This window comes from Chrysemys picta, chromosome 3 (assembly GCF_011386835.1).
Source record: "Chrysemys picta bellii isolate R12L10 chromosome 3, ASM1138683v2, whole genome shotgun sequence".
NCBI classification, from domain to species: Eukaryota; Metazoa; Chordata; order Testudines; family Emydidae; genus Chrysemys; species Chrysemys picta.
In genome coordinates this window covers 96,248,051-96,273,865 of record NC_088793.1, presented here as the reverse complement: position 1 = coordinate 96,273,865, position 25,815 = coordinate 96,248,051, and the positions used below count along the sequence as shown (strand labels likewise).

General features: G+C 37.2%; 1 protein-coding gene across 2 annotated transcripts in view; it reads right to left on the bottom strand.

Moving 5' to 3' along the window:
• Positions 1 to 4,417: 4,417 nt before the first annotated feature.
• RNF217 (ring finger protein 217) overlaps positions 4,418 to 25,815 on the bottom strand; it is a 91,155-nt gene continuing 69,757 nt past the window's right edge. The window contains exons 5-6 of one of the 2 annotated variants that reach the window (XM_008177755.4): positions 20,639 to 20,710; positions 4,418 to 17,148 (exon numbers count right to left, since the gene is read on the bottom strand). In XM_008177755.4, coding sequence (XP_008175977.3) covers positions 17,075 to 17,148; positions 20,639 to 20,710 — 146 coding nt within the window. In that variant the 3' untranslated portion in view covers positions 4,418 to 17,074. Of the gene's footprint in view, positions 17,149 to 17,455; positions 20,254 to 20,638; positions 20,711 to 25,815 lie in introns of those variants that run through there. The other variant, XM_065588511.1, reaches the window with a different exon arrangement.

Sequence of the window (25,815 nt, the reverse complement as noted above, 5' to 3'; positions counted from 1 at the left end):
GCTACGCTGCTAAAGGAGATTGGATTCAGTGAAATATTTTACATACCTACCCCGGAAACACTGGAATTGTCATATATGATTTTTTAGTGTTAAGATTCCCTTACCCGTTAATGTCTGCCTAAAACTTCTGAGTCGTATACTGATTTGCCTTAGCTGATGTGGTTTGCCTGAAGCACACACTTGTATTTCTCCACTAAGTATAGTTTCTCTCCTTTAAATTATTTACCTTTTTTAAATGTTTTATTAGTTTTAGCACTGCATCATTTACCTTCATTACCTTTGTGCAGGTGGATGTCATTAATTTACATTTTAATAATCAGTGAAAATATTAATAGGTGCTAGTAGCTTCAGCAATCACAGCTGCAGCATTTCTAGTAACATTTCCTGTTTAATTATGATTTTGTAATCTAATTTATTCCTAAATTAGTGTTCATTTTCCTTTTTTATAACACAAATCTGTTCTTTAAGCTCATATGACTTCAAGGTAGGGTGACCAGATGTCCTGATTTTATAGGGACAGTCACGATTTTTGGGTCTTTTACTTATTATAGGCTCCTCTTACCCCCTAACCCCCATCCCGATTTTTCACACTTGCTGTCTGGTCACCCTACTTCAAGGCTGCCTGAGTTCTTGGGTTGGTGCCAAAACTTCTTTGGTTTCCTTTGATCTATCATTGGCCCTTGGCAACTGTTATTTTGCATCTTTACCCAGCATTTGAGTGCATTTCACTACTTCAGTGTAGAACTCCTTTCCCAAATATTCAGCAAAGGCAGATTTTTAAAGGTTGAAAACACCCAGCTGTTCTGAAAATCTCACTAGTGATCTAAATATCTTTAGAAATCTGATCCTAGGGACACTGCTATCTTGTATGAAATCTTTCTGAAAGGCAAATTTCTACTGTAATTTTTACTCAACTTAAATACACAACTACAAGATTGGCAACCACAAGAATTAAAAATTATTTTAATTATGCAACCAAAAGTCAGGGAAGCACAGAGGCAGGAAGCAGAGCCATCCTTACAGCAGAGCCCCCTACAGGAAGCAGGACAGAACAGCTGATGGCTGGTAGGCCAAATGAAGGTCCTTATGGTCATGTTGACCTATGGGGTAGCCATCTGAAGAATACAGCTAGGGAGATTCCATTTTGATTTTAGCCTCTATCTGCTCATTAGCCACCTGTGATTAAAATCTTATCTTTTACTTTGTGCTCCCAGAAAAATTTAACTTACAAACTCCCCAAGTCCCCATCATCTTACATCTTCCTTACACTGATAGTAGTGTTAATGAGTCCATGATTGCTCTAATCACTGTGCAAAAAGTTGTAAGATGGGCACCACCACATCCTTCAGCCATTTTGTGTGGAGTGAGGCAGACATCTGCCTAGCTCATTCACCCAAGCAACAGTTTAGATGCCTATGCTGCATGACTTGAAGAGAGGGGTTCCTGGTTGTGAATCATCAACACAGCTAGGCACCTCCCTGCAGCCCAGACTTAAACTCTGTGAGAGGGGCAGGGTTTAGAACCCATGCCTCTCCTCACCATCTCCCAACTTAGGGAGCTCCCTATCTAGCATGCCATGTCTTACATATGACACTCTTGTTAATACACCATAGAATGATATTAGCTTTTACTGTAACTGCATCACAGTCTTGACTCCTACTCAATTTGTGATTCGCGATCACCCTCAGATCCTTTTCAGCAATACCGCCATGTAGCCAGTTTTGTATTCCCCATTTTGTAGTTGTTAGGAAGAAAAAAAACAAAACAATCAAATTTACAAGTGTAGTACTTTGCACTTATCTTTATAGATTTTCATCTTGATTTCAGACCAATTCTCTAATTTGTCAAGATTATTTTGAATTCTAATCTTGTCCTCCAAATCACCTCCAACTCCTCCATGCGTGGTGTCATCTGCAAATTTTATAAACATACTCTCCACTCCATTGTCCAGGTCATTAATGAAAATATTGAGTAGTATTTCAGATGCTGGAATGACCGCTGAAGGACCCACTTTTATATGCCCTCCCAGTTTGACAGTGAAGTATTGATAACTGCTTTTCAGTATGGTCTTTCAAACAGCTGGACACCCACTTTATAGTAATTTCAGCTAGCCCACATTTCCCTAGTTTGCTTATGAGAATGTCATGTAGGACAGCATAAAAAGCCATACTAAAAATCAACTGCTTTCCCCCTATTCATTAGGCCAGTAACCTGTCAAAGAAGGAAGTTAGGTTGGTTTAGCATGATTTGGTCTCGACAAATCCATGCCGGCCCTGCCTTGTAGCCCCATTATCCTCCCCCTTTATTAAAAATTTGTTCCAGTATCTTTCCAGGTATCAAAGTTAGGCTGATTGGTCTATAATTCCCCATCAATTATAATTAATTATACCAGTTATAATTAACTCAGAAATGGGCTTCAGCAACGATTAGGGACCAAATATTTAGGCCCGAACACAGATTTATCATAATTATACAATCACAAGAACTTTACAAATAGCCATCTAGATGTCCTGCTAACTATTTGTACAAGAAATGGAGTGCACATTCATTAGAAAAGGAAGCCCTTTCAGTTAATCATAGAATTTTGGTTTAAATGTTGATTTTATTTAGTTAACTTTTCCCTTTTCCTGCCCTCACCAAAATATTTGGGATTTTGTACAACATTCTTAAATGCAATTAAAAAAAATAGAAATAACCCTTTAAAAAGTAAAACAAATTGAAGTAGTATTAGATGGATAACTTAAGTCTAAAACTATTTAAGAAGTCAAAAGAAAGCAGGTGCTTTAAACTGCAACTAGTTTATTAGATACACAGGAATTAGAACTATTCAGGTACAAACTGGCTTACAGACAGATACATCTCATCCAGCTCAAATCTTGGAGCTGAGTGACTGGCAAGTGTTTCCCTCCTGCTTCTTTTCATAGGGTCTGTCACCTAGAAGCTCCATGCAAATTTTCTTATTTTCTGTCACTAGCTTTCTGATGAAGTAACTGGCTCAATGAGAGAACATTGTGTCCATTAATTGAATTAGTGGCCTAGGACTTCATTATCTCATAATTTCTCTCTCAGCCTAGGATCAAGTTCTTAGATCTTCAGCTTACCCTTTGTAAGGTCCTTTCTGGCAAATCTAAAACAAAGCTATCTATATAATGTAGGAAGGTGGCAGCTCAGCATTTATCTGTGAAGAGCAATTGCACACATAACCATGATTAAACTCATGCATTTAGACACTTTAGGGTCAATTATTAGAGATATACAACACTTTGCATTTAGATAGAGTTTTTGATCCATAGAAGCCAATATGCTTTAGTGAGGTGAGTAGGCATTATTATTTCATTTTTACAGACAGAGAAAACTGAAGCACAAACAGATTAAGAAATGTGCCCAAAGTCACACAGTGACTCAGTGGCAAAACTGGGGCTAGAATGCAAGTCTCCTGACTCCCCCTGATAGTCTGTTCATTGGATCAGACTGTATGCTTAGAGACACCCTAGCATGTGAATTAAAATCACTGAACCCTATTGATACATTTTATCTTACAAAATGTAGACAAGGCATAGTTCCTTTTTTTAAACCACAAGTTTCAATCCCTGAGAAATAGGTATTCTTGATGATGGGCACAGTACTGGCTAAGCCTAGTTAACACTTGAGAGCATCCTTTTCAAGATTACTGAAGTTTTTGATATCCTTATAGTTACCGTGATTAGAAGAATGGTTCTGGAGAATAACTTTTTGAAACAGGAAAATAAAAAAAAGTTATCTAAAGTACCTGTAGACCTTTTGCCAATCAGACAAAGCACCATTCTGTCAATACTATCAAGTCAGTATTGTGAAAGTCAGTAATCCTTTCTCAGAGAAGGCACCTTGTTTAATTAAAGGGCCAATATGTTTCCATTTGCAGTCACTGCTGATGTTTCAAATGCAGTAGAGCAGACTTCTATGCAATTTGCTTTTACAATTCCATCATTGCAAAGGAACAGATCTTTGGAAAGTTGTTCTACAAAAGTAATTAACATTTAAATGCATCTAAGATTATTTTAATCCTAATCATTTTACCATTCCACAGTAGGATATAGTTTAGCCTTATATGGAATGTGCTAATTTTTTTTAAAATAAAGAAAGAAGTTTTGAGATATTAACATGGGGAGAGATTAACTATTTAAAGTTAAATATAGGGAAGTGAAAATTCAATTTAGTATAGCAAAGATGTTAAAAGTAACAAATAGATTGAAGTGACATTGTATTTTCACAGAATACTTTTGTTAAAGAATTATAACATTTTAAATATCCTTCAAAGAGATTAAGTTGTATAATGATCATATCTAACATGACCACTGTTAGTCAGAGCTGTTTGCCTAATTTGTACAGCTACAGAAGTTTAGTCCTTTGCTTGCAAAAAAGGATTCAGAAACGTTAGTAGCTTTTTCTTCTCCAAAACTTTATTAGGTTGACATTACTAAATGACACTGTATGACCCTCAGCATGCAAGTAAAGAAAAATTCCACTGTGTATACCTTCACACAATCCATATGTTAACACACTCAGAACACGGCTTCCCAAGATTAGGTCTAGAACAGGTGAAGTGCATTCAGATTCTTTTTATAACATCCTCCAATTTCATCATGAGAAAATTTCCTTTTAATTCCTCATAAATAAGGGACATTAGAATATTGATGAAAGTCAAAGGGATGCATTTAAAAGCACTGAAGCACCATAAGCTTCTGACTTATGAACTTCACCCACAGGATATACACCAGATTCACTGGACACTCTTTACTAAAAATGCCTACAGTAAGCGTGATTGGATTTAGCAAAGTGGAACAGTACAATGACATACCTATACATGACTATTAGTGAGGTACCATTTTGAAAATAAACTGTTAAAAATTTCACTTAATTTCAAAAGGTCCTGTCCAGCAGGACAACGCTTTTCCTTGTTTCCATGTTTTTGTACATGTGCATATACAGCCTGTGTTTAAATGTTTCTGAAGAACAGGATTCGTTTTAATTATTAGTTATACATTCATTAGAACAAGTTTAGTCAGACACTACTATGGCAGATTGTACAGAGGATGATAGAGGACAAACATTGTCTATAGGCCACCTAAAACAAAAGGCACTCAAAAGGAGAGCAAAAAATATTCATTACAAAACATTGACACAAACTGAAGCAATCGTGGAGGGAGCATATTCAGTAATAGCCATTGATATAATTCTAAAGTATCAGTCTGGAAGGTAGATTAGTTAAAAAAAAATACTGGCTAAAATCATCTATTGAGTTTTTTTTTTGTCAAATTACTGTAGCATAGAGATGTTTAGATCAACATTCACAAATTTAATATAGACACAATCACTCTTGCTAAAATGTTATCTTAAATAATTTTGCTGTATAATGTAATTTTCAAATAGAAACACAAGGTAAGAATTGTCCCTTATCTTTCAGTATTTTGCATGGAAACAGAGAGGAATGTGCTTTTGAGGGAACAATTTGTTACACAAATACTGCATGTTTCTCTTATGATAGCTGAAGTTTTATGATGCATGATCTCTCATTCAGTAGGCTGTAGAGTACTTAATTCTGATAAATTTAAGATAATACAGGAATAAAGCTATTGGTATGAGAGGGTATCAACAAGGTTATGGCAATTCAATAAGTCTCACTGAAATGAAAGACTCAATCAAATTCCCTGTTCTTTGTAACTTCAGAATTGTAGTGTGTCTGACTGAATCCTAGTGAAGTACTTGTATGTTTCTTTATAAAAAAAAGTCAAACTACAGGTGGGAATAATAATTTCTTCAAAGATTTTCCTTACTGTAATTTAAGATAACTGACTGGATGAAACATTCCAGAATTCTATAATTCAGAAATTTCAGTAATAGGAAAGGCTCTATAAAACAAAATCCCCACAACCTTAACAGAGTGTAGAAAACAGTTTATAAAGGAAGCCTATTTATGATTATAGTTTCATGAAGAAATAATTTTCCAAAACAAGCATCAGTTTTCATCTAAAAATCAGTTTGCCTACAGTAATTCTTTTGACAATTGACATTTTATTGGTCTTTAATTTTTTTTAGATTTTCAACAGTTCAGAAGAATCTACAAAAATTCAGAAACAGAATATATTCCTTATTCTGACACCGGATTTGAGGACAGAGACAAAATAAGGGATTAGTAATTTTTTATAGTACATATGTAAGTACTTCACGTGATCTAAAATATAGTGGGTAAATCCTGGCCTTCAATGAAGTCAGTAGGGGCCGGGACTTCACCCAGTATTTTCACAGAAGGGAGGAAAGAAGTTGCAATCACATCCTCCTTTTTGAGACAGAGGGACAACTAATGCTGCTTACTCAGTATGGCCTGTATCCATTTCAAATTAACTCAACTCAAGTCTCTTCACACAAAAATAAGTTTCTTTAGTCCAGGATTATAACCTTTTAATGTATCATCATTAGCAGAACTAATAGAAGGGTAGGTGGCAACTGCTCCTCCCTCCCCCAGGGGCCTTTAGGTGTATGTGTGGTGTCTTTTTAAGCATAGAATCATAGAATATCAGGGTTGGAAGGGACCTCAGGAGGTCATCTAGTCCAACCCCCTGCTCAAAGCAGGACCAATTCCCAACTAAATCATCCCATCCAGGGCTTTGTCAAGCCGGGCCTTAAAAACCTCCAAGGAAGGAGACTCCACCACCTCCCTAGGTAACCCATTCCAGTGCTTCACCACCCTCCTAGTGAAATAGTGTTTCCTAATATCCAACCTAAACCTCCCCCACTGCAACTTGAAACCATTGCTCCTTGTTCTGTCATCTGCCACCACTGAGAACAGCCGAGCTCCATCCTCTTTGGACCCCCTTCAGGTAGCTGAAAGCAGCTATCAAATCCCCCCTCATTCTTCTCTTCTGGAGACTAAACAATCCCAGTTCCCTCAGCCTCTCCTCATAAGTCATGTGCTCCAGATCCCTAATCCTTTTTGTTGCCCTCCGCTGGACTCTTTCCAGTTTTTCCACATCCTTCTTGTAGTGTGGGGCCCAAAACTGGACACAGTACTCCAGATGAGGCCTCACCAATGTCAAATAAAGGGGAATTATGTAACTGACAAAAGGAGGTGTATGACAACATTTTCAGAGGGAAATGTTCAGTCCATCATCATGGAGGGTCAAATATTAGCCAGGATGTCTCTTCAAGCATCCTTGGATGCCAGAGACACTGCAAGCCCACCCCAAACTCACCCAGCAGCGTCTGCTCCTGTCCCATGTGGCTGGGCCTGGTTGGCCATTTCAGGAGTTGCAACATGGCGCACAGGTTCAAGTGGTATAGCAACCCCGTGAGCCACATCACAATGCCACTCATTCAAATTTGGCCTGGCTGCCCGTCTGTCGTGATGAAAAGGTGACCAGGCCAAACCTAAATAGTGCTCTGATGACCTGTGTGCTAGGTTATAATACCCAGAGTAGAGAACTAGGCCCAGCCCTGTGGGTCAGGAACCACCACTGCCATGTGAGTGCAAGGCAGGCTTGCTTTCCAGCCCACCCCCATCCCCAAGGCCTCCTTCCTGCACTGCGCCAGGATTAGGGTTGTGGTGCCAGGATGGAGGGTGCAGCTGCAGGAGGTAGGCACTCCCTCAGCAGGGCAAAGAGGATGCAGCTGCAGAGAAGGAGTACACCCATCGAACAGGGAATCTCCACAAATGATCCAGTGCCCTCCAAGGTTGTAAAACCTAGCTCCACCACTCACACTCTCATCTAAAATTTGTCCTGAAAGGTTGTGTCAAAACCCACAGGTACTTTTATTAGAAGACAAAATGAACACTGACAACACATATTTAGATGCATTTCTGGAAAAGGAGGGGGGGTGAATAGTAGTTTAAAAAACAGAAAGGATTAAGATCAACCAAAATTAAACAGATGAGATTACCTTTCTTGTTCCTAAAATGTATTATGTTGAAATATTCCTGTTTCAGAATAAAAGACTTTTGGCCTAAAGATGTCTATTTATAGCAATCAACTTGTCAATATTTCCTATATGGCTTTTTTATAAAGGAAAACTCAACTGATTCAAGCAATAAGGCACTAACATAGGTTAATAAAAACATGCTGTCAATACATAATACACTAAATCAAAACTGAAAAGCAAGTGTTAATATTATACCCACTTTTCCAATTTGTAATGGCCTTTATGTTTCTCTCTCTTTGTTCACTAGCTAAGAGACATACTAGAGTCCTATTCATGCATGCAACTTTTCATTTTAAAATAAATTTGGAGAAACTATTTGATGAATCCAAATTCCCTCTTGCCCCAGCATTCCTATCTACTTCATATAAGGGGAGAAAGATTTGTCACTGATTTTGCTGGAAGTAGGATCAGCACCTATGTTCTGATCCATGTTAGGAGCAGGAGTAATGTTTTTATTTTCTCACCATATATTGTACTTATCTAGATCACATACAAAAAATAACCTATTTTATTTCAATGATTTAATTGCCACTAAAGATAAGAAATTTGGCCCTGAACATTTCAAGATTAGACAAAAGAAGATTTTGGGCTGTCTAATTTTGGATTTTTTTTAGAAAAATCCCAAAGGAGACATTAGGAGTTTATTTTTAAATTTTCCCATAGAAAATATAATAGGTCAGATCCTCAGCTTTTATAGATCTGCCTAGCTTCACTAAAATCTATTGAGTTACATCCATTTATACTAACCTAAGATCATTCTCTTTTTAGGAGCCATTGCTATTAAACTGAACAATATTATGTAATGATAAAATTCTTATCATACTATAATCCCAAATGTGATACTATTTATACATGCTAAACTGCATTAGCTAATAGTAATACTGTACCAATATTGTGTCAAGTGGTCAATTTTAAATGCAATTATTTCCTTTTTTAGCCACTTTAACAATCAGTTTGTGTGTTGGGATTATGATTAAATAAAATGTATAACTGGCCATAAGATAAACATTTTATTATGAGATGGCACAAACAGACAAATTTACCTCCTTGTACTTGCAATTTCTGGGTATGAAGTAGGAGAATGTAGACTGACATGAAAAAATCTTAACTGCAATTTCCATGTTAAAAAAAAAGGGGCCGGGGGGATATGGCTCAAGATTGAACCTGCTTGGCTTCCCCTGGAACTTGAATCAGATATGAGCACATTTCTTGACTGCATCAGCAATTTACAAGCACCAGTGTTCGTATTTAACAGCTTGTTTTGACTGTATGTTTTTCATTTCACCTTTTTTCCTTTGTAAAATGATGCAGTCGAGGGATCACAGTAACTTTATGCTGAGTTAGCGATAATTAAAAAAACCTGCTAACAAAGTATCATTTTTCCTCTCACTGTTTTCCACGAATTTCCTAATTGCTAATGACAGGTCTTCTGTAACATTATAGCTGGAAATGCATGGGGCTGCATGCACTGATGTTTAAAACGATCTTGCACGTACTTTTTGTTCAATTTTTTTTGTAGTGTAAAAGTGGGTATTTCTCTAATAATTTCGAAAGAAACCTCTGCCATTTTGACTTTGTTCCTCACAATAATTTCAGATTTACTGTTCAGTTTTTCATATGAGCCACCCAGAAAATGAAAGGTTTTCTGCTGCACTGTATGCAGTACTTTTTTTTTCCTAATTACCATTGAGAACAGGGCCTTTTAATTTTATATAACAAGACTTGCAATAATTTTTAAGGGGAAAGATGAAACTTATTTAGACATTCAATTTTACTTTTCTAGGAAATAAGTAACTGTACCTTACTTACACACTGTCATATCTCAAATACATCATGCATTCTATGATCAAGTTCCTAATCTACCGTAGGTATTGGCAAGTATTTTACTGTCATATTAAAAAGAGCATTAATGATTAAATGCCTTTCACTGCTAATGTTTCCACTTTTTATAGGAAGAGAATATAGATAGCTCTAAATCCTTTACTATCACTTGGAATGACATGGAAGAAGCTAGACCAGGAAAATTACAGTCCTGCGAACAGAAAGTAATTTTGTTGTAGGTGCTGTTTTTAAGGAATCACAATGTGTTATGGGGACATTTTTGCTAAGATCAACTCAGTGGTATGAAAACTTACAAATACAGTCACACTTTAAACTCATATTCATTCTTCTATGTATTTTGATTTTTCTTGCCTCTTAACAAGCCAGTTACTCCTATATAAGTGTAGTCAAAATGTTGAATCAAGACCACTGTTTTCCCATGTCAGGCTGATTTCTGAATCACAAGACTACTTCACTGCAAAATATAACAAATGATGAAGCTTGGTTCTGAAAGCGTTTCCTTGATGTAAATATCTCTATTACCAATAGGTAAAATGCCAAAAAATATTAGCAACTCAAACTGCTAATTTAGTACTCTTTTTCAAGTTTGTCCCAGTTTGAAAGTCCCTCTTTAAAAACTCTGGATGTTGGCTGATTGCAGTTCCTAAAACTTACTGATGTGGGTCTGCTGAATAAGGCAGGCTTTAAAAAAATGCCTAAATTAACACTATAAACTAAGTGGCTTACTAGTATCCCAAAGAGGAAAAATGGCTAGGTACTATTACAAGTCAACATTCCCTTAGCATGGGATCTTCCAGAGAAAGCAATTTGAGACCAGATCAACTGTTCTTCTACCAGAAAAAAGTCTAGCCTCACTTCCCTGAAAAAAAAAAAAAAAAAAAAAAAAAAAAAACACAACCAAACAAAAACTGGTGCTATGAAGAAACTGCTAAGAGGTTTTGATAGAAAAAAGATGGGATGCCTTACAAGGGTGGAGAGGAGAGCACCTTTCTGAAAAATTCTGCTCTTACAGAAGATGTAAAATCCTTAAACATAACTTCATGTAACTTGGTCAAAACATCGTGGGCCAAATTTACCACTGGCATAAAAATGGATGCAACTTCAGTGACTCCAATGGAGTTGTGCCTGCAGCAAACACCAGCAGCAAATTTGGCCCACTGCAACTAAGCGGCTACTGATGAAGAAATCATGAAATTCTCTTTCAAAGTGCTCCTTTAGGATGCTTCCCATCAGCAACATTCAAAGTGATCTAATATAGATTTAAGTTATAATGGCTCATGGTTCACATCCATAACCATGACCAAGAATGATAAATGGTTTAAGATCCATTCCAGAAAGAAATGCCACAAGATTTAAAAGTTCAAAGTCTGTAAAAGTAATCCGTTTGGCCACTGAATTTGAACCAATTTCCCCAGATACACTTGGCAAGAGAAACTATTAAACTCTCATTTAATCCCTACAGATGTAAGCAGATGTAAGCAGAGAATTATCAGTCCTCTACAATAGACAGATATACTGTCCTGCACCTTTTTTTTTTTAATGTCACACCGACTGCTGTGACTCTTTGGAAAAACAGACAGCTCACTGACTAAACAAAATTCATAGTGGCAATGCAAATACTTTCTAGAATTATTGGCAATATTCACCTCACATTAATATTATAGAAAAATTAAAACGTCATGTTGTCCAACCTTCCAAAGGCAAGGTGAACAGATGCAATCAAAAAAACCATCATGTCATCAAGAGCTGTGAAATAAACACCTATTTATATAGTATCTCAAAAAATGAACTATGGATAGATCCTCAGCCCCTGCTGTCCTAAAGGGAGATCACAGAGGTGATTTGAAAGTGCATTTTTAATTATTTTAAAGATATAACTATACTGTGCTATAAATACATGATAAAAATTGGAAACATTGTAAATATAATTTGTGATACTGAAAAGGAAGCGATATAGTCAACTGGAGGACAGGATTGCTGTACAGTTATTGACTCATAACTGTAGTCCCACCTTTCAGTTGTGTAATTCATTGCACTCTTATTGGGTAAGGTAATAGGATTTGCACAATAACTAGTTATTTTCCAATCACACAATATGCAATTCCCTGCATAATCACTGCAGTTACACAAATACCTCCACTGTGAAAGGCTACCACACCTAGAACTCCATAACATGCCTGCCATAAATATGGTTGTCTCCGCTTCTAGTCCCCTTCCCACCCTATAACCTCACCTAGTTGTATTAAACACAATTTAATTACACTTAGTGAAAGAAGGGAGGGGACTAAGCCTTCCTCAAGGGGCAAAGAGCAGCATGGGAGAGAGAAATATTGGGAAAACTAGAGTTAGATAGATTGGCAGATGGCAGTGTTTGTTGTGAACATATGGATGGAGAGTTCTAGGGCACTAGCCATTCAAAACAAATATATTCAGAATAGCCAGTCAGAGTGCAAGATTAAGAGGATACTTTTCAATACAATATTAATAATTTCAGGGGGCTCTGATAACTCTGTAATAACTATATACTGGGCTAACAACTCCTGAGTTTTTGCCCTCAAATGTTATTTCACACAGGAGGGCTACTACCTTGAAGATAAGTACCTTAAAGTTACAATTTAAGTACACAGGTCCAGATTTCCTCCTCTGATAGCACCATCTGCTAGGGGACAAAGAATGAGGAAGTCTTTGAGATGTATTGTGGGTGGTAGGTTGTTCCTCTCCATGGAAGAGCAACAAAACTGGCATCCAAAAATCACAGATTCAAGAAGATCAACAGGAGGCCAGAGCCCTCTACACTGAAGTCCTAGATCTCTGCCCAACTTGTTTTACCAGGTTACGCAGTTGGAGCCACTATTATAGGGCTTATACAGCTGGCAGCAGATGTTGGGGCCTACTTTTAAGGGAGGCTTCCAATTGCAGAGAGATGGCTGTAGAAAAATAATTCAGACTAAGGCTATATTATCTTTGTACAGGAATCTCTACAGTGGGCAGCAATCATGTCCTTAACTGGCCTGCCCCTCCCCAATTACCCTATGGAATCTCAATCTGAATGTGTCTTTTGATGTGAAAGAGCTCCTCAAATGAAAAACAACCTTTTACCGTCTACTGTAGCTACTTCCTAGTGCCTACCGAATCCGTGGGCCCAGCATACAATAACATGAAACCTGTCTTAACAATCATTGAAATGGGAAACAACTTAGTGTTTTAATGGAAGTGGTTTACTGATAAAGGTGGAGCAGAACTGTTGTCTAGTAAAGAGTGGTGTAATGTAGGTTTTATTCTATATAATTTACAAATAAAAATATTTTGCAAGGGGATGAATGAAAAACCATTGATCAATTTCCAAATCATAGTAGCTACATAAATTCTATTCCAGAAATTTTGGTGTAGTTTGTGTGTATCAGAAATAATTTAGAAAATACTGACTTTTACTTTCAAATCAAATATTAAATTTCCCAGGAAATTAAAAGACTGTTTAGAAATCAAAATTTTATCAACAAAAAATAGTTAAACTTAAGTATTCACATTTGAATAGGTGTCAATTTATGTGTTTACATATTGAAACAACTGGAATATAAAATAGTCTTTTTTAATATAGTGTTCAAATTTTTAAGGTATTTTTTATTTAAGAAAAGTGAAGAAAAGAACTACAAAGCAAGCAAGCAATCCAGGACTGAATCTCTCTCCTTTCATACAAGAAAGCACAATCAATTGTTCCTATCATTCTTTTGGAGAGAGAGCATACAAAAGATAAACATACTCTCTCATCTTTATAAATTCATTAGGTCAAACTTGCCTAATTTTGTTATATGTACAAACAAAATGGAAAATAATTTCCATTTGATTTTGTCTACCTTGATTAAATTAACGCCCCAGATGACACAATATTGTAGGAATTGAGAGATGTTATTTTGTATTTTTTTTACCTTAATGGCATGCTTTTTGTGTTTACAAATATTGTTTTGATTATAATAAAAAGTGACTGGATCTATTACCCTACCCACACTGATGGTACTAATGTGGAAATGCATCCTATTCATTCCATTCTCTTATCTTAAGATCTTACTTGCATTCCCATAAGAAAATCTGAGGTTATTACCTCAAACCTCCCATACTGAAAAAGCTACAAAAATAGGTTACACATTGTAAGACTATTTCAAACATTTATAAAGAACCAGGAAGAATAATTGAATCATTCCACTGTGTAACTAACTACAGAAAATCTCAAGTACTAAGATATTCTTAAATGAAATAGTTGATTTGACACTGTTTTATAGACTGCACTGCAAACACCAAAACTCTCTATACATCTCTGAAACTTTTCTAAATAATACAAATGTATCCCCAGAAAGTTATTTGACTTACAAAAAAAAAAAAAAAGGAATAAAAATCCCTGAGTAATCCAAAAACAACTGATATGTATGACCTCAGAAAACGGACTCTCTTAAAACAGACTAGTTTCAAGGCAGCTGACAACTTTCAGGTACAACCAAAATAAGGGACAGATGTATCATAGCAGATACGGTTTTAAAGCTACATAATATATGTATTTTAATTGGAAATACTATACTTTGAAATTAGGTAATTGCCTCAGTTTTTAATATGAAACTCTTAGAAAAGGTCCTATTTCCACAATTGCAGGGTCAGCATACCTTTAAACTGAAATGGAAGATGAACTGAGAGGTGCTGTTGTAACTATCTTGGTTACTATTATATACTTGTACACAGTGTTTTGGTAAGAAAAAAAGCAAGCTGGCTAATGCCTGTAATAAGCAAACACTAGCCAACTATTGTAAGCTGACATTTGTGTTGCCAGGTAAACAAAATCCACTACAATTTCTTCCACTGAGGCTTTGAAGTTGAAGTACACTCTACTGCAGAGGTAAACATGGATCACTAAACTGCTACTGTTATATTCATGTTTCAGGGTTTTTTTTTTTTTTTTTTTTAGGATATCAGTGCAAAATATATACTCAAAATTGTATGCTGTATTTGGGTGCAAAAAATTTACACCACCTTACAGGCTTTCAAGGAGACTAAATAAAATCACAGCATATATAAATACCTGGTTAGATGTGATCAGTTAATATGGCCATTTTAAGCAATCTTATTCCTTTTGTTTCTTAAAGGCCAACTGACACTTTATGGGAAAAAAACTGATCTTTTGATTTCCTCCTCCTCCTTTAATGTTTAGATATTCTTGTTACATATACATTTTCATTTCTTCTTCCTAACATTTTTTAAATAAAAACTTTAGTGATATTTGCATGATAGCAAGATAGTGGGATTTTTTTGTTTTTTATTTCTAGTAACTTATTCCTAACTTTTAATTACATTGTTCTGATTGCAATGGACTGTGAAAAAGAAGTCAGTCAGAATAATATGATTTTAAATTAGGAATAAACAGCAGGACTAGCCGAGCTCTTAAAACAGGGGCGGGCAAACTTTTTGGCCTCAGGGCCGCATCGGGTTTCCAAAATTGTATGGAGGGCCAGTTAGTGGAGGCTGTGCCTCCCCAAACAGCCAGGCATGGCCCGGCCCCGCCCCCTCCTGCTTCTCGCCCCCTGATGGCCCCCCCCAGGACTCCTGCCCCTGTTCCGTGACAGCACCCGGAACCCCTGCTCCTGACTGCCCCCCGCCACCTCATCCAACCTCCCCCCTCATTCCTGACTGCCCCCTCCGGTACCCCTGCCCCCATTCAACCCCCGTTCCCCATCCTCTGACTGCCCCGACTCCTATCCACACCCCTGCCCCCTGACCACCACTCCGAACTCCCCTGCCCTCTATCCAACCCTCCCTGCTCCCTGCCCCCTTACCGCGCTGCCTGGAGCACCGGTGGCTGGCGGCACTACAGCTGGACTGCCCAGAGTGCCAGGACAGGAGAGTCGCGCCACCTGGCTGGAACCAGCTATGCCACTACGCAGCACAGAGCACTGGGTCAGGCCGGGCTCTGCAGCTGCGCTGCGCTGCGCTGCCCCAGGAGCTCGCAGCCCCGCCGCCCAGAGCATTGTGCCAAAGCGAGCTGAGGCTATGGGCGAGGGGGAACCGCAGGGGAGGGGCCGGGGGGCTATTCTCCCGGGGCAGGAGCTCAGGGGCCAGGCAGGAGGAGCCCGCGGGCCGTAGTTTGCCCACCTTTGTCTTAAAACAAAAGTACTGTTGTCACCGTACATCACCAAAACCAAGGAAGACAAAACAAAGTATGGAATACTTGTAGGATTGTTTCTAACTCCTTGCCTCCGCTCTGTGCCTGTCCCCACCCATGAGACATTGAGTCTTTTAGGAATTGAGCAGTCTACTTAACAACATAAACGTGTGCTGTTTGGGTAAATAATATTTCATAGACTGAATCTTCATATTGTAGCTAGTTTGTAGTGTATGTGCCAAAATACAACTGAAGATACAAGTTAGTTCTAGCTCCACCATGAAAACAGACTCTCCTACCCATTTCCCCATCTCACTTTCAGTGAGTGCCTGCAGACAGAAAGGGCCAGTAATATTTGTTTCATTAGCTAAGACAAACATTTCTTTTTTGCTGGGAGGGACTGAACTGCTCTACTGTCCTACAGAATTAGTCTCCCCAAAATCATTGCTTATATTCCTAACAATTTAAATGCTACAACAAATATTGACTTGGTTCCAATAATTTTACTCCTTACTTCCCTTTGAGGCACTGATATTTTGGCAGTGGCAACCTCTGCCACATAGGTGATTAAACTCCCTAATCCGCTGGTAAAAATCGGCAGACAATATAACCAGCCATCATCTTCCAGCAACTGATTTTAGATATTGGTATGTTAGACAGAACACTGTGTGATGAAAAATATTTACAGAATTAGACTCTAAAACCAGACTAGGCTATTCAGTGTACAGTAAAAGTTCAAACACCTTTAGGCATTTCCTCTGAAAGGCCTATACAGAAGCTAAATGGAAAACATGTTACCAATTAAATACTTTCTTCACAGGACAATCAGTAGAGTTGTGGCTACAATACAGACTTTGATTGTCTACGAAAGAAACTTAGACCTAAACCTTTAAAATTAAAATAAAAAACACATTTAAAAAGCAGCAGTTAGGGGGCCCATCTTGTTTGGAGTGCACCAGAGTAGGAGGCATTCTGGTCAGCAGTAGTGTACTGTGTGGAGGGAATATGGCAGAAAGTTTCCATTCTTTTTCCAAGACTGTGGCTTCAAAGCTGTTAACCAGTACTATATTGCTCTGTCGCACAATTTTTGTGTAGCCCTTTCATGACCAGCTCAGTTCAGATGAGTAAGGTCCATTCTTACCAGGGCATACCTGTCCGTGACCTTTTCCTCTGCTTTTTACAAAGGCAATAGATAGGAAACACAAATAAACCTGCCAGAAAAGAACACACAAAATTAAAAGAAAATAGTATATAGTTATAAATAGTAAATTGTAATTTCTCAATGTGTGCGCATCTAAACACACACACACAAAACCCAGTATCCAAATATTGCTCCACAAATTCCTGTGAAACTTTAAATGGTTAAGACATTTAGACTCGCACGGCAAATACTGAACGGAAAATAGTCTCTTTTGGGTAACTACACTAACATTTCTCTATCTTTCATTAATTTTGGGTTTAAAACTTATATTATACTTTGAGGTATTGTGAAAGTTTAAACTATGCAATTTCCAAAGGACACAAATAGTACAGAACTATTGAGCCCTGGCAATCTTAACTCCACATTAAAGTTTTTTGCTGTGAAATTATAAATTATCAGGAAGGTTTCTAAAATACTTTCAGATTTATTCAAAGAAACCTTAACCCTCTGATTTTATCTGGCATAAAGATCCTGTGGGTATAAAAGAAGGATGCCATTCAATTTATGGTTTACATTTAATTTACTTGCATAACTACTGGCTTTATGATAAAACACAGTGTTTATTTTGTAATTTACATGATACAATTCCTGCTAATGCCCCTATCTCTCGGGAACAAAAATAAATGTCTATTCCGTAGTGTCGATTATACAAAACATGAGAATTCCATCATAGATTGAAAGAGAATATTTTAAACTTACACAGTTTTAAATTCACAACTAAGTTAATAAATCAGTTTTCATACAAATGTAAATCTAAACCCCCCGACACGAAGTTACACTCATTGTTACTTACTTTCAGTTCAATTTTCTTTTCTATTTGCTCACTTTCCAGAATCCCAATTTCTGACTATAGAAAACCTTACATGGGTGATATAACCTGAACTACCATGTAACATGAAAGTAATGTCTTGGGCCACAAGGATATTGTGATTTATGTTATAGTAAGTGGTTTTATGCAGTGTTCCTATAGCCATGTTGATCCTAGGATATTAGAGAGAGACAAGTTGTGTGAGGTAATATCTTATTGGGCCAACTTCTGTTGGTGAGAGAGAGAGGTTTTCGAGCTTCACAGAGCTCTTCTTCAGGTCTAGGAAAGGTACTCCAAGCGTCACAGCTAAATACAAGGTGCTTTGCACAGATATTAGACTGTTTGTATTGGCTTAGTAAAAAAATCAATTAGTTTTTACCCTCTGCCTAAAGCTGTTTCCCCCCCCCTGGTCCCTGCCTTTTTTTGATGGAATGTAGATTTCAAGTATTACATGTCTTCCTCTATTAGTAACTTCACTTTCCTGAACATTAGGTGGAGGGATATTTTAACAGAAAACTTATTGATTTGCTTCCTGGTTAATTAAGTTTAAAATATAATGTTTTCATTTTCCCTAGTGAGGTCTCTATGGTCTCTAGATCACCAGCTGTCTGCATCAAGACACAATGAGTGTACGAAACATCTGCAGTTCACTGGCTTTCCAGTGACACCATTAATTTGAAAAGTGGAGGAGAAACAGCAACACCTTTCAGCAGAATGAGGGAAATAGTCCTTTCTGTCTTCAAAGGGATGTAGTTCATCAATATTTATAAAGCACTTTGGGTTGGTCAGAGAGAAGGTACTTCGGAAATATAAATATTACTTGGAGTGATTTTCATTCATGCCTTGTCTAGACTAGGATTTAAAAGTGTAGTATTTGCCTGTGTTATCCAACATGTTCTAACACATTGATATTAAAACATGCTAAATTGGTCAAGTTAAAGACCAGGTTCCTCTCTAGGCTTTAATTCAACCAGTTTAGTATGTGCTCAAGGCAGCATGTCTTATCTTCACATCAGCAAATGTGTGCTAATATGACACCTTTGATCCTAGCCTAAGAAAGATTTGAGTTTATCTTAAAGCCTTTCTGTAAAAAGCAAGCTGTTTAATAAACCTGATTGTGTTTAAGTGAAAAAGAACAGTTTGTTAAAAGAGGTACTTTTCAATCCAAATTGGAAGATTAGTCCATACGGGCTGGTTAGAAAAGATGTGCTTTTCGGAGACTGCAGCTCTATCATACCATAGAGAAAACCTACTGAAGTCATTACTCCTAGCTCAGTATTTAATAATGAACTGTCAAAATACAGATGGTGAAATTACTGGTGTAGAGTGGTTTACAACTACCCTATTAAGATTACTTTTACAGCAGTGTTGGTACCAGACGTTGCTATAATTACTTCAATTTCAGAGATTAACTACATATAATCAACATGTCTTTTCTAAACCGCATACACATTACTCTGCAGGATCATCTCAGTGATCTGATTATAGCTAAGGCCTAGTTTTACACTTAGAAGTTATGCCATTATACCTATACCAGTATACTGCTATACAAACCCCTCTTAGTGCAGAAAAAGTGCTTTCACCAGTATAGCTTGGTGAGCAAAATAAGCTTTACAGGCAAAAGCATTTTTATGTCAGTATTAATGCACTGACACTAGGGCAGAGGTAGGCAACCTCTGGCACGCGTGCCGAAGGCGGCACACAAGCTGATTTTCAGTGGCACTCACACTGCCTGGGTCCTGGCCACTGGTCCAAGGGGCTCTGCATTTTAATTTGATTTTAAATGAAGCATCTTAAACATTTTAGAAACCTTATTTACTTTACATACAACAATAGTTTAGTTATATATTATAGACTTATAGAAAGAGACCTTCTAAAAACGTTAAAATGTATTACTGGCACGTGAAACCTTAAATTAGAGTGAATAAATGACAATTCGGTACACCACTTCTGAAAGATTGCCAACCCCTGCACTAGGGCTTTTGCAAGCATAGAAATGTCACACAAAAAAGTCAAAACAAAAACACCAAGCACCAAAGCACCTCTAGTGTAGGCATGGCCACAGTTACACCAGAATAAAGGTGCCTTATATCAGTACGTAGCTTATTTTGCTTTCTGACCCAGGATTAAGATGTATTGGTATACGCACTTTCATACTGGCATAACTACATCCACACTAACAGAGGTTTTGTTAATGTAACTATACTCGTATAGTTCAGGTGGCAAAACGTTATAGTGTAGACAAGCCTGAAGTATTGACTCGCTGAAAATAATTTGTTCTTTTTAAATAGCTGGTAGGCATCAATCCTGTACAGGAAAAAATAATTATAATGCATTGAGATTCTCATATAGAAAACATTATTAAGATGCAAAGTGCTTTACAAATATCAGTCACAAAAAACACCCCTGTGAGGTATGTATATATTTGTGCCTCCATTTATCCATCTCTAAAAATGGCATTACTGTGAGACTGAATTAATTGCTCAAGGTCATGTGTCATGTCAGTGGCAAAATCAGGATTAGAACCCAGATCTGCAGCTTCGATTCCCAGTTTTGTGTTAACCCTTCGGTATGATCAGTAAGCTTCAACTGTATTATACTATCAGATTCAAGATATCCTGACTACTTAGACTTAGAAATTCCCTTTTTTTTTTTAGCAGAATAGTCATTATTATACTGCACGAGTTCTTACCTATTACAACAGCTATAGCTCCCAGTGCCAGTCCCAATACCAGTATTAAGGGTGCAATGAGTAATTTTCCAGCTGAAAAACAAAAATCATTACAAAATTAAAATTATTTATTTTACTTCATCATCATCCTGACTACCCCAAAACACCTTGAAATAATCTAACCTCATAGGTACTTCTGAAATAAAATTGATTTTTGGAAGTTTTACTGGAGTTCCCCTTTGTAATGATATCCTTCAACTCCAGTGAGAAGCCATTAGTGATAAGCCAATCTTCTGCTCTTCCTGCACTCTAACCACTTTCACATGCCACAATCTACCTTTGTGAATCTCAGCTTTCACAGTGAGCTTGCATCTATTACCAGTTCTAATTTTAAGACATTTCAGGATTAGAGCAGAACGATGGGCATATATGCTCAGTACTTTTAGTATCCCCTGGGGAGGCTCTAGGAGTCCTACTACATCCACCCCACTACCATCCCTAGGAAGATGCCCCACCAAAGCATCCATCATTCTGGAGATCTATGGAGTTAGGCCCAGCTCCAAAAACGGGATCTCAGTTAACAGTCAGTAGCAGCAGCTCAAAGAGACATTACCAACTGATAGCTAGCTAATTTAGGGTCTGATCCTTTGCCCTTTGAAGGCAATGATAGTGCTCCCATTGACTTTTATGATGCAGGGCCAATCCCTAAGAGCATCTAAGCCTGTTTCCAATCAATACCTAAAAGAAATGGTGTGGCTCTCACAGGACTGGGTGAGAAGAGTTATGCTGAGTAGAAGCCATAGGAGCATAGAAGTTACCCTGTATGGGTTGTTCTTTTTAGGTTTGTATTTTTTAGTTTACAGCAGGGGTAGGCCACCTATGGCACACAAGCTGATTTTCAATGGCACTCACACTGCCCGGGTCCCGGCCACCAGTCCGGGGGGCTCTCCAGTTTAATTTAATTTTAAATGAAGCTTCTTAAACATTTTAAAAACCTTATTTACTTTACATACAACAATAGTTTAGTTATATATTATAGACTTATAGAAAGAGACCTTCTAAAAATGTTAAAATGTATTACGGGCACGCGAAACCTTAAATCAGAGTGAATAAATGAAGACTCGGCACACCACTTCTGAAAGGTTGCCGACCCCTGGTTTACAGCTTGTTGAACTGCATGGGAGGATTGAGCAGCCAAAATCTTGCCAAACTGATACCAATTTGGATTAAACTAGAATCCATGCAATACAACTACTTTGTCTAGCTGACACAGACTGAACTCTTGAAACAGGGATAGTTTCTCTCCATGTGTTTGTATAGCATGTAGCACAAAGGGGCTCTGGTCTCACCTGTTTGAAAATGCAAAACGGGAAGTAAATGCCAAGTATTTTGTTGTTAATAATGGTCCAGTAGTTCAAATGGAGGAAAATTAAAAATAGATACCCCAGAAATACAGACTGACTTAGATTAGGTTTTAGGGAATGATTTCATCATTCAAGAGAACAATGATGTAAGCTTCTCCAGAACCAGAGCCACTAATTTGAGCAGTTTGAAGGGAAAACAAGATGTTTCACAAACATTTACAACAGTAACTGAACTGGTCCTTTTTACACTTCTGTGTAATTCAAAAAGCCTTAAAAACAGAGTGTGTTGAGTGGGAGAGAAGGGTTCTCAAATTATGATTCATTATTGAAAGAAAAGACTTGGAAAAGTTTATTTGTATTACCATAAAACCTAGACGCCTACCCGTGGATCAGGATGCCATTGTGCTAAGTGCTGTACAAAGAACAAGACAATAGTCTCTGCCCCAAATAGCTTACAATCTAACACAAGAGACAGCCGATGGATGCAAAGAGACAGGTGGGGACCACAAGGAAACAAGGCAATCAAGGATAAGCATATAGATAAAAACCTCCAATTTTTGTTATTTAAGTACATTTTTTAAAAGTAAAAATATTTAAAATATTTGAAGTTATGACAAGCTATTCTCAGGCCTAAGCTTATGAAATTTATTAAAATAATTGCATTTAAAAATACACAAGCAGTGCATGTTTGCTACTGAAGTTTCAAAGAACGTCAAACCACTGAACTGGTAGAACTTGGAAATCACTGGCTAACCACCTGGAATCAGAGTTTGTTGTAGTGCTAAAGCAGAAGTAGCCTCTGCTGTAGATGCAGAGAGAATATTTTCTTCATATTAGTTCAATCAACTAGTTCGTTCAAAGGTGAGAAACCTGTTGGGAGTTGAAAAAAAGTAGGAAAGCTTTTTTCCCCTCTTCTAATCTATGAATAAAAGCTAGCTGTGAGAGGATGAGATCTAATAGTTCTAAAATCTTGAAGGACAGTGACCAGAAACAATCAGTTCAATTAAGTAACTACATGTAATAATTCCTTTAATACATATTTTGATAAACTTTCTTATTCTGTAACCAGCATAGTTATGGTAGTTTATTAAATAAAAACAATATTAAAATGCTGTCTGTGCATTTATAATTGAATTCCAATTACCATGCAAATATAGTTTAACACAAGTCACAAGTAAAAGAAATCAATTTAGTAAAGAAATGTGTCATTCACCATTTTATAATAAAAAACGTAAAAATTAAGAATCTGAATAAATGTATGTTAATCTTTTGTGACAGACTGTACCCTTATGTTCACCACTTTTACAAGACTATGATAAATTTTGTATTAACTGTGCATTGTGAGATACTGTTTGAAAACTCAAAATGTACTAAATATTATTGTCCTGGTAAAATGTGTGCAGCAACATTGTATGTAAAGTTATAAGATTTTACTGTAGGACACTGCTGAGACATGCTCCAAGTTAGGAAAACAGCCCAAACCAGTTCCTCAGAGACAAAAGGTTAGCCGGAACCTGAGCCAGGTGTCAACATAATCAAGTGAACTATTACTAGGTTGAGTGGCCATTCTTTAAACAGGAAGAAGGATGTGAGTAAGAAATTTACATTTTGGCAGTGGAACAGCTGGGGGTTTCCACGTAAGCAGACTGGCTGTCACCTGAACCTCAGCTGGAGAGGATTCTCAAAGAGTAAAAGATATAAAAATGAGAAACAGAGGACACAAATCACCTCTTTCCCCTCATCTCCACTCACAGCATCAACAATGTTTGAAAGATAAAGGACGCATCAGTGAACTAAGGGAGTGGTCCTGACTAAAGGAGTTCAGCCAGTGAAAGCATGTGGTGAAAAAAACCTTTGCTTTGAATTCATTTAGCTTCATAAATTAGGGATTAGTTTGAATTTACCTTCTATTTCTTTGTAACTATTTTATGCCTCATTACCTGTAATCACTTAAAATCTATCTTTCTGTAGTTAATAAACTAGTTTTATCTAAACCAGTGTGTGTTTGGATTGAAGTGTCTGGAACCTGAGATAACAGGGTTTGTGCATATCATTTTTTATTAATGAAATGATGGACTTTCTATGAGCTTGTACTGCACGGAAAGAAAAAGAGTTGGGCAGTACAACACGCACATTTCTGGGGACAAGTCTGGGACTGAGAATGTGCTGGTTTCACTCTGCAACGTAATTCAGGAGTGGCTGGCTAGAAGAACTCAGATAATTCAGCTGGGAGTGATTTTGCATGCTAGAGGCTGTATGTGAACAGGCAAGGAGTGGTTGTTCTCACAGCAAAGCAGTGTGTTGAGAGGACACAGCTTTTCAACTATCCAGATTGTCACATCTATATGCATCCGAAGAAGTGGGCTGTAGTCCACGAAAGCTTATGCTCTAATAAATTTGTTAGTCTCTAAGGTGCCACAAGTACTCCTGTTCTTCTTTTTGCACATCTATATAGTTACTTTAAATGTGCATAGATGGAGTGTATTCTCCTGGTTAACAAAAAGTAGCAAAGGCTATATTTAGTTGCAAATTAAGATTTCACTGGTTACCAACCTACCAGTATCAACCATTCTTTAGGAACTAACTCAAAGGTACAAATGCAAAACAAGATTAAAATCAGTCATTTAAAATCAGCAAGCAGAAAAATCTTGATTTAAATCAATTTTAATCAAGGTTTCCCATTTGCTGATTTAAATTATAATTAAAATCAGTGATTTAAATCAATCCACTCCAGATGATATTGGTTAGCATGCTTGGCAGCAGTAAAAAAATAACAGTTACTGCTTAACACATCACCATTCATGGGGTTTAACTGAAGAAACTATTTGTATAAAATGTATGAAATATCTAAATTAGAACACTAAAAAAAAGTGAGGGAAAGCAACAGAACACCTCTGTTTATCAGAATGAATGGAACTCATTAGAGCAAGAAACTTAAGTGATGGGAGGAGGGCAGGAGGAGAATTCTCACCACCAGAGAGAAATACCTAGCTTACGGCTTGTAATCAGCCCATCTGTGCCTTCAAATTCAGTTAATAGAGTCACTGAACTTACAGTTGTAAGATTAAGTAGGACAATAAATCCCTGGTCCTGCCAGTGCAGGACTGTCCATTTTCTACTACTAGCTGGTATATCCACCGTCCACTTTAAGCTGAGGAGAAGCAGATACAACATGAGTCTACAACAGAATATTTTTGATGAAGCATAAATTGTAATGAATTTCACTGCTAAAAAGGGGTCTGCCATAGCCACCACTAAAGAACTGGTTTATCATTGTAAACAGAATGCACCAATGACACTTTATAGGTATGGCCTCTACATAGAACGCACTGGGCAAGATACACAGCTGATGTAAACTGGTGTAGATCCATTGCCTTTAGTGGAACCTCTTCCAATTTACACCAGCTGAGAATCTAGTCCAATTAATGCACAAGGATCATGATGCTGTCAATCACTATTATAGGAAATATTAAATGCTGAGAAATACTGGAGACTAAGTAAACAACCAAACTTAAAAAGAAAAACTTTTAGAATTCTACACCTTAATTAAATGGAAGCTAACGGTACGAGATTATCTGACAATAGGAGAACAACCTCAAGCAATTCCAGCTACAGTAGAACCTCAGAGTTAGGAACACCTTGGGAATGGAGGTTGTTCGTAACTCTGAACAAACATAATGGTTGTTCTTTCAGAAGTTTATAACCAAACATGGACTTAATACAGCTTTAAAACTTTACTATGCAGAAGAAAAATGCTGTTTTTGACCATATGAATTTAAATGAAACGAGCACAGAAACAGTTTCCTTACCTTGTCAAATCCTTTTTTAAAACAT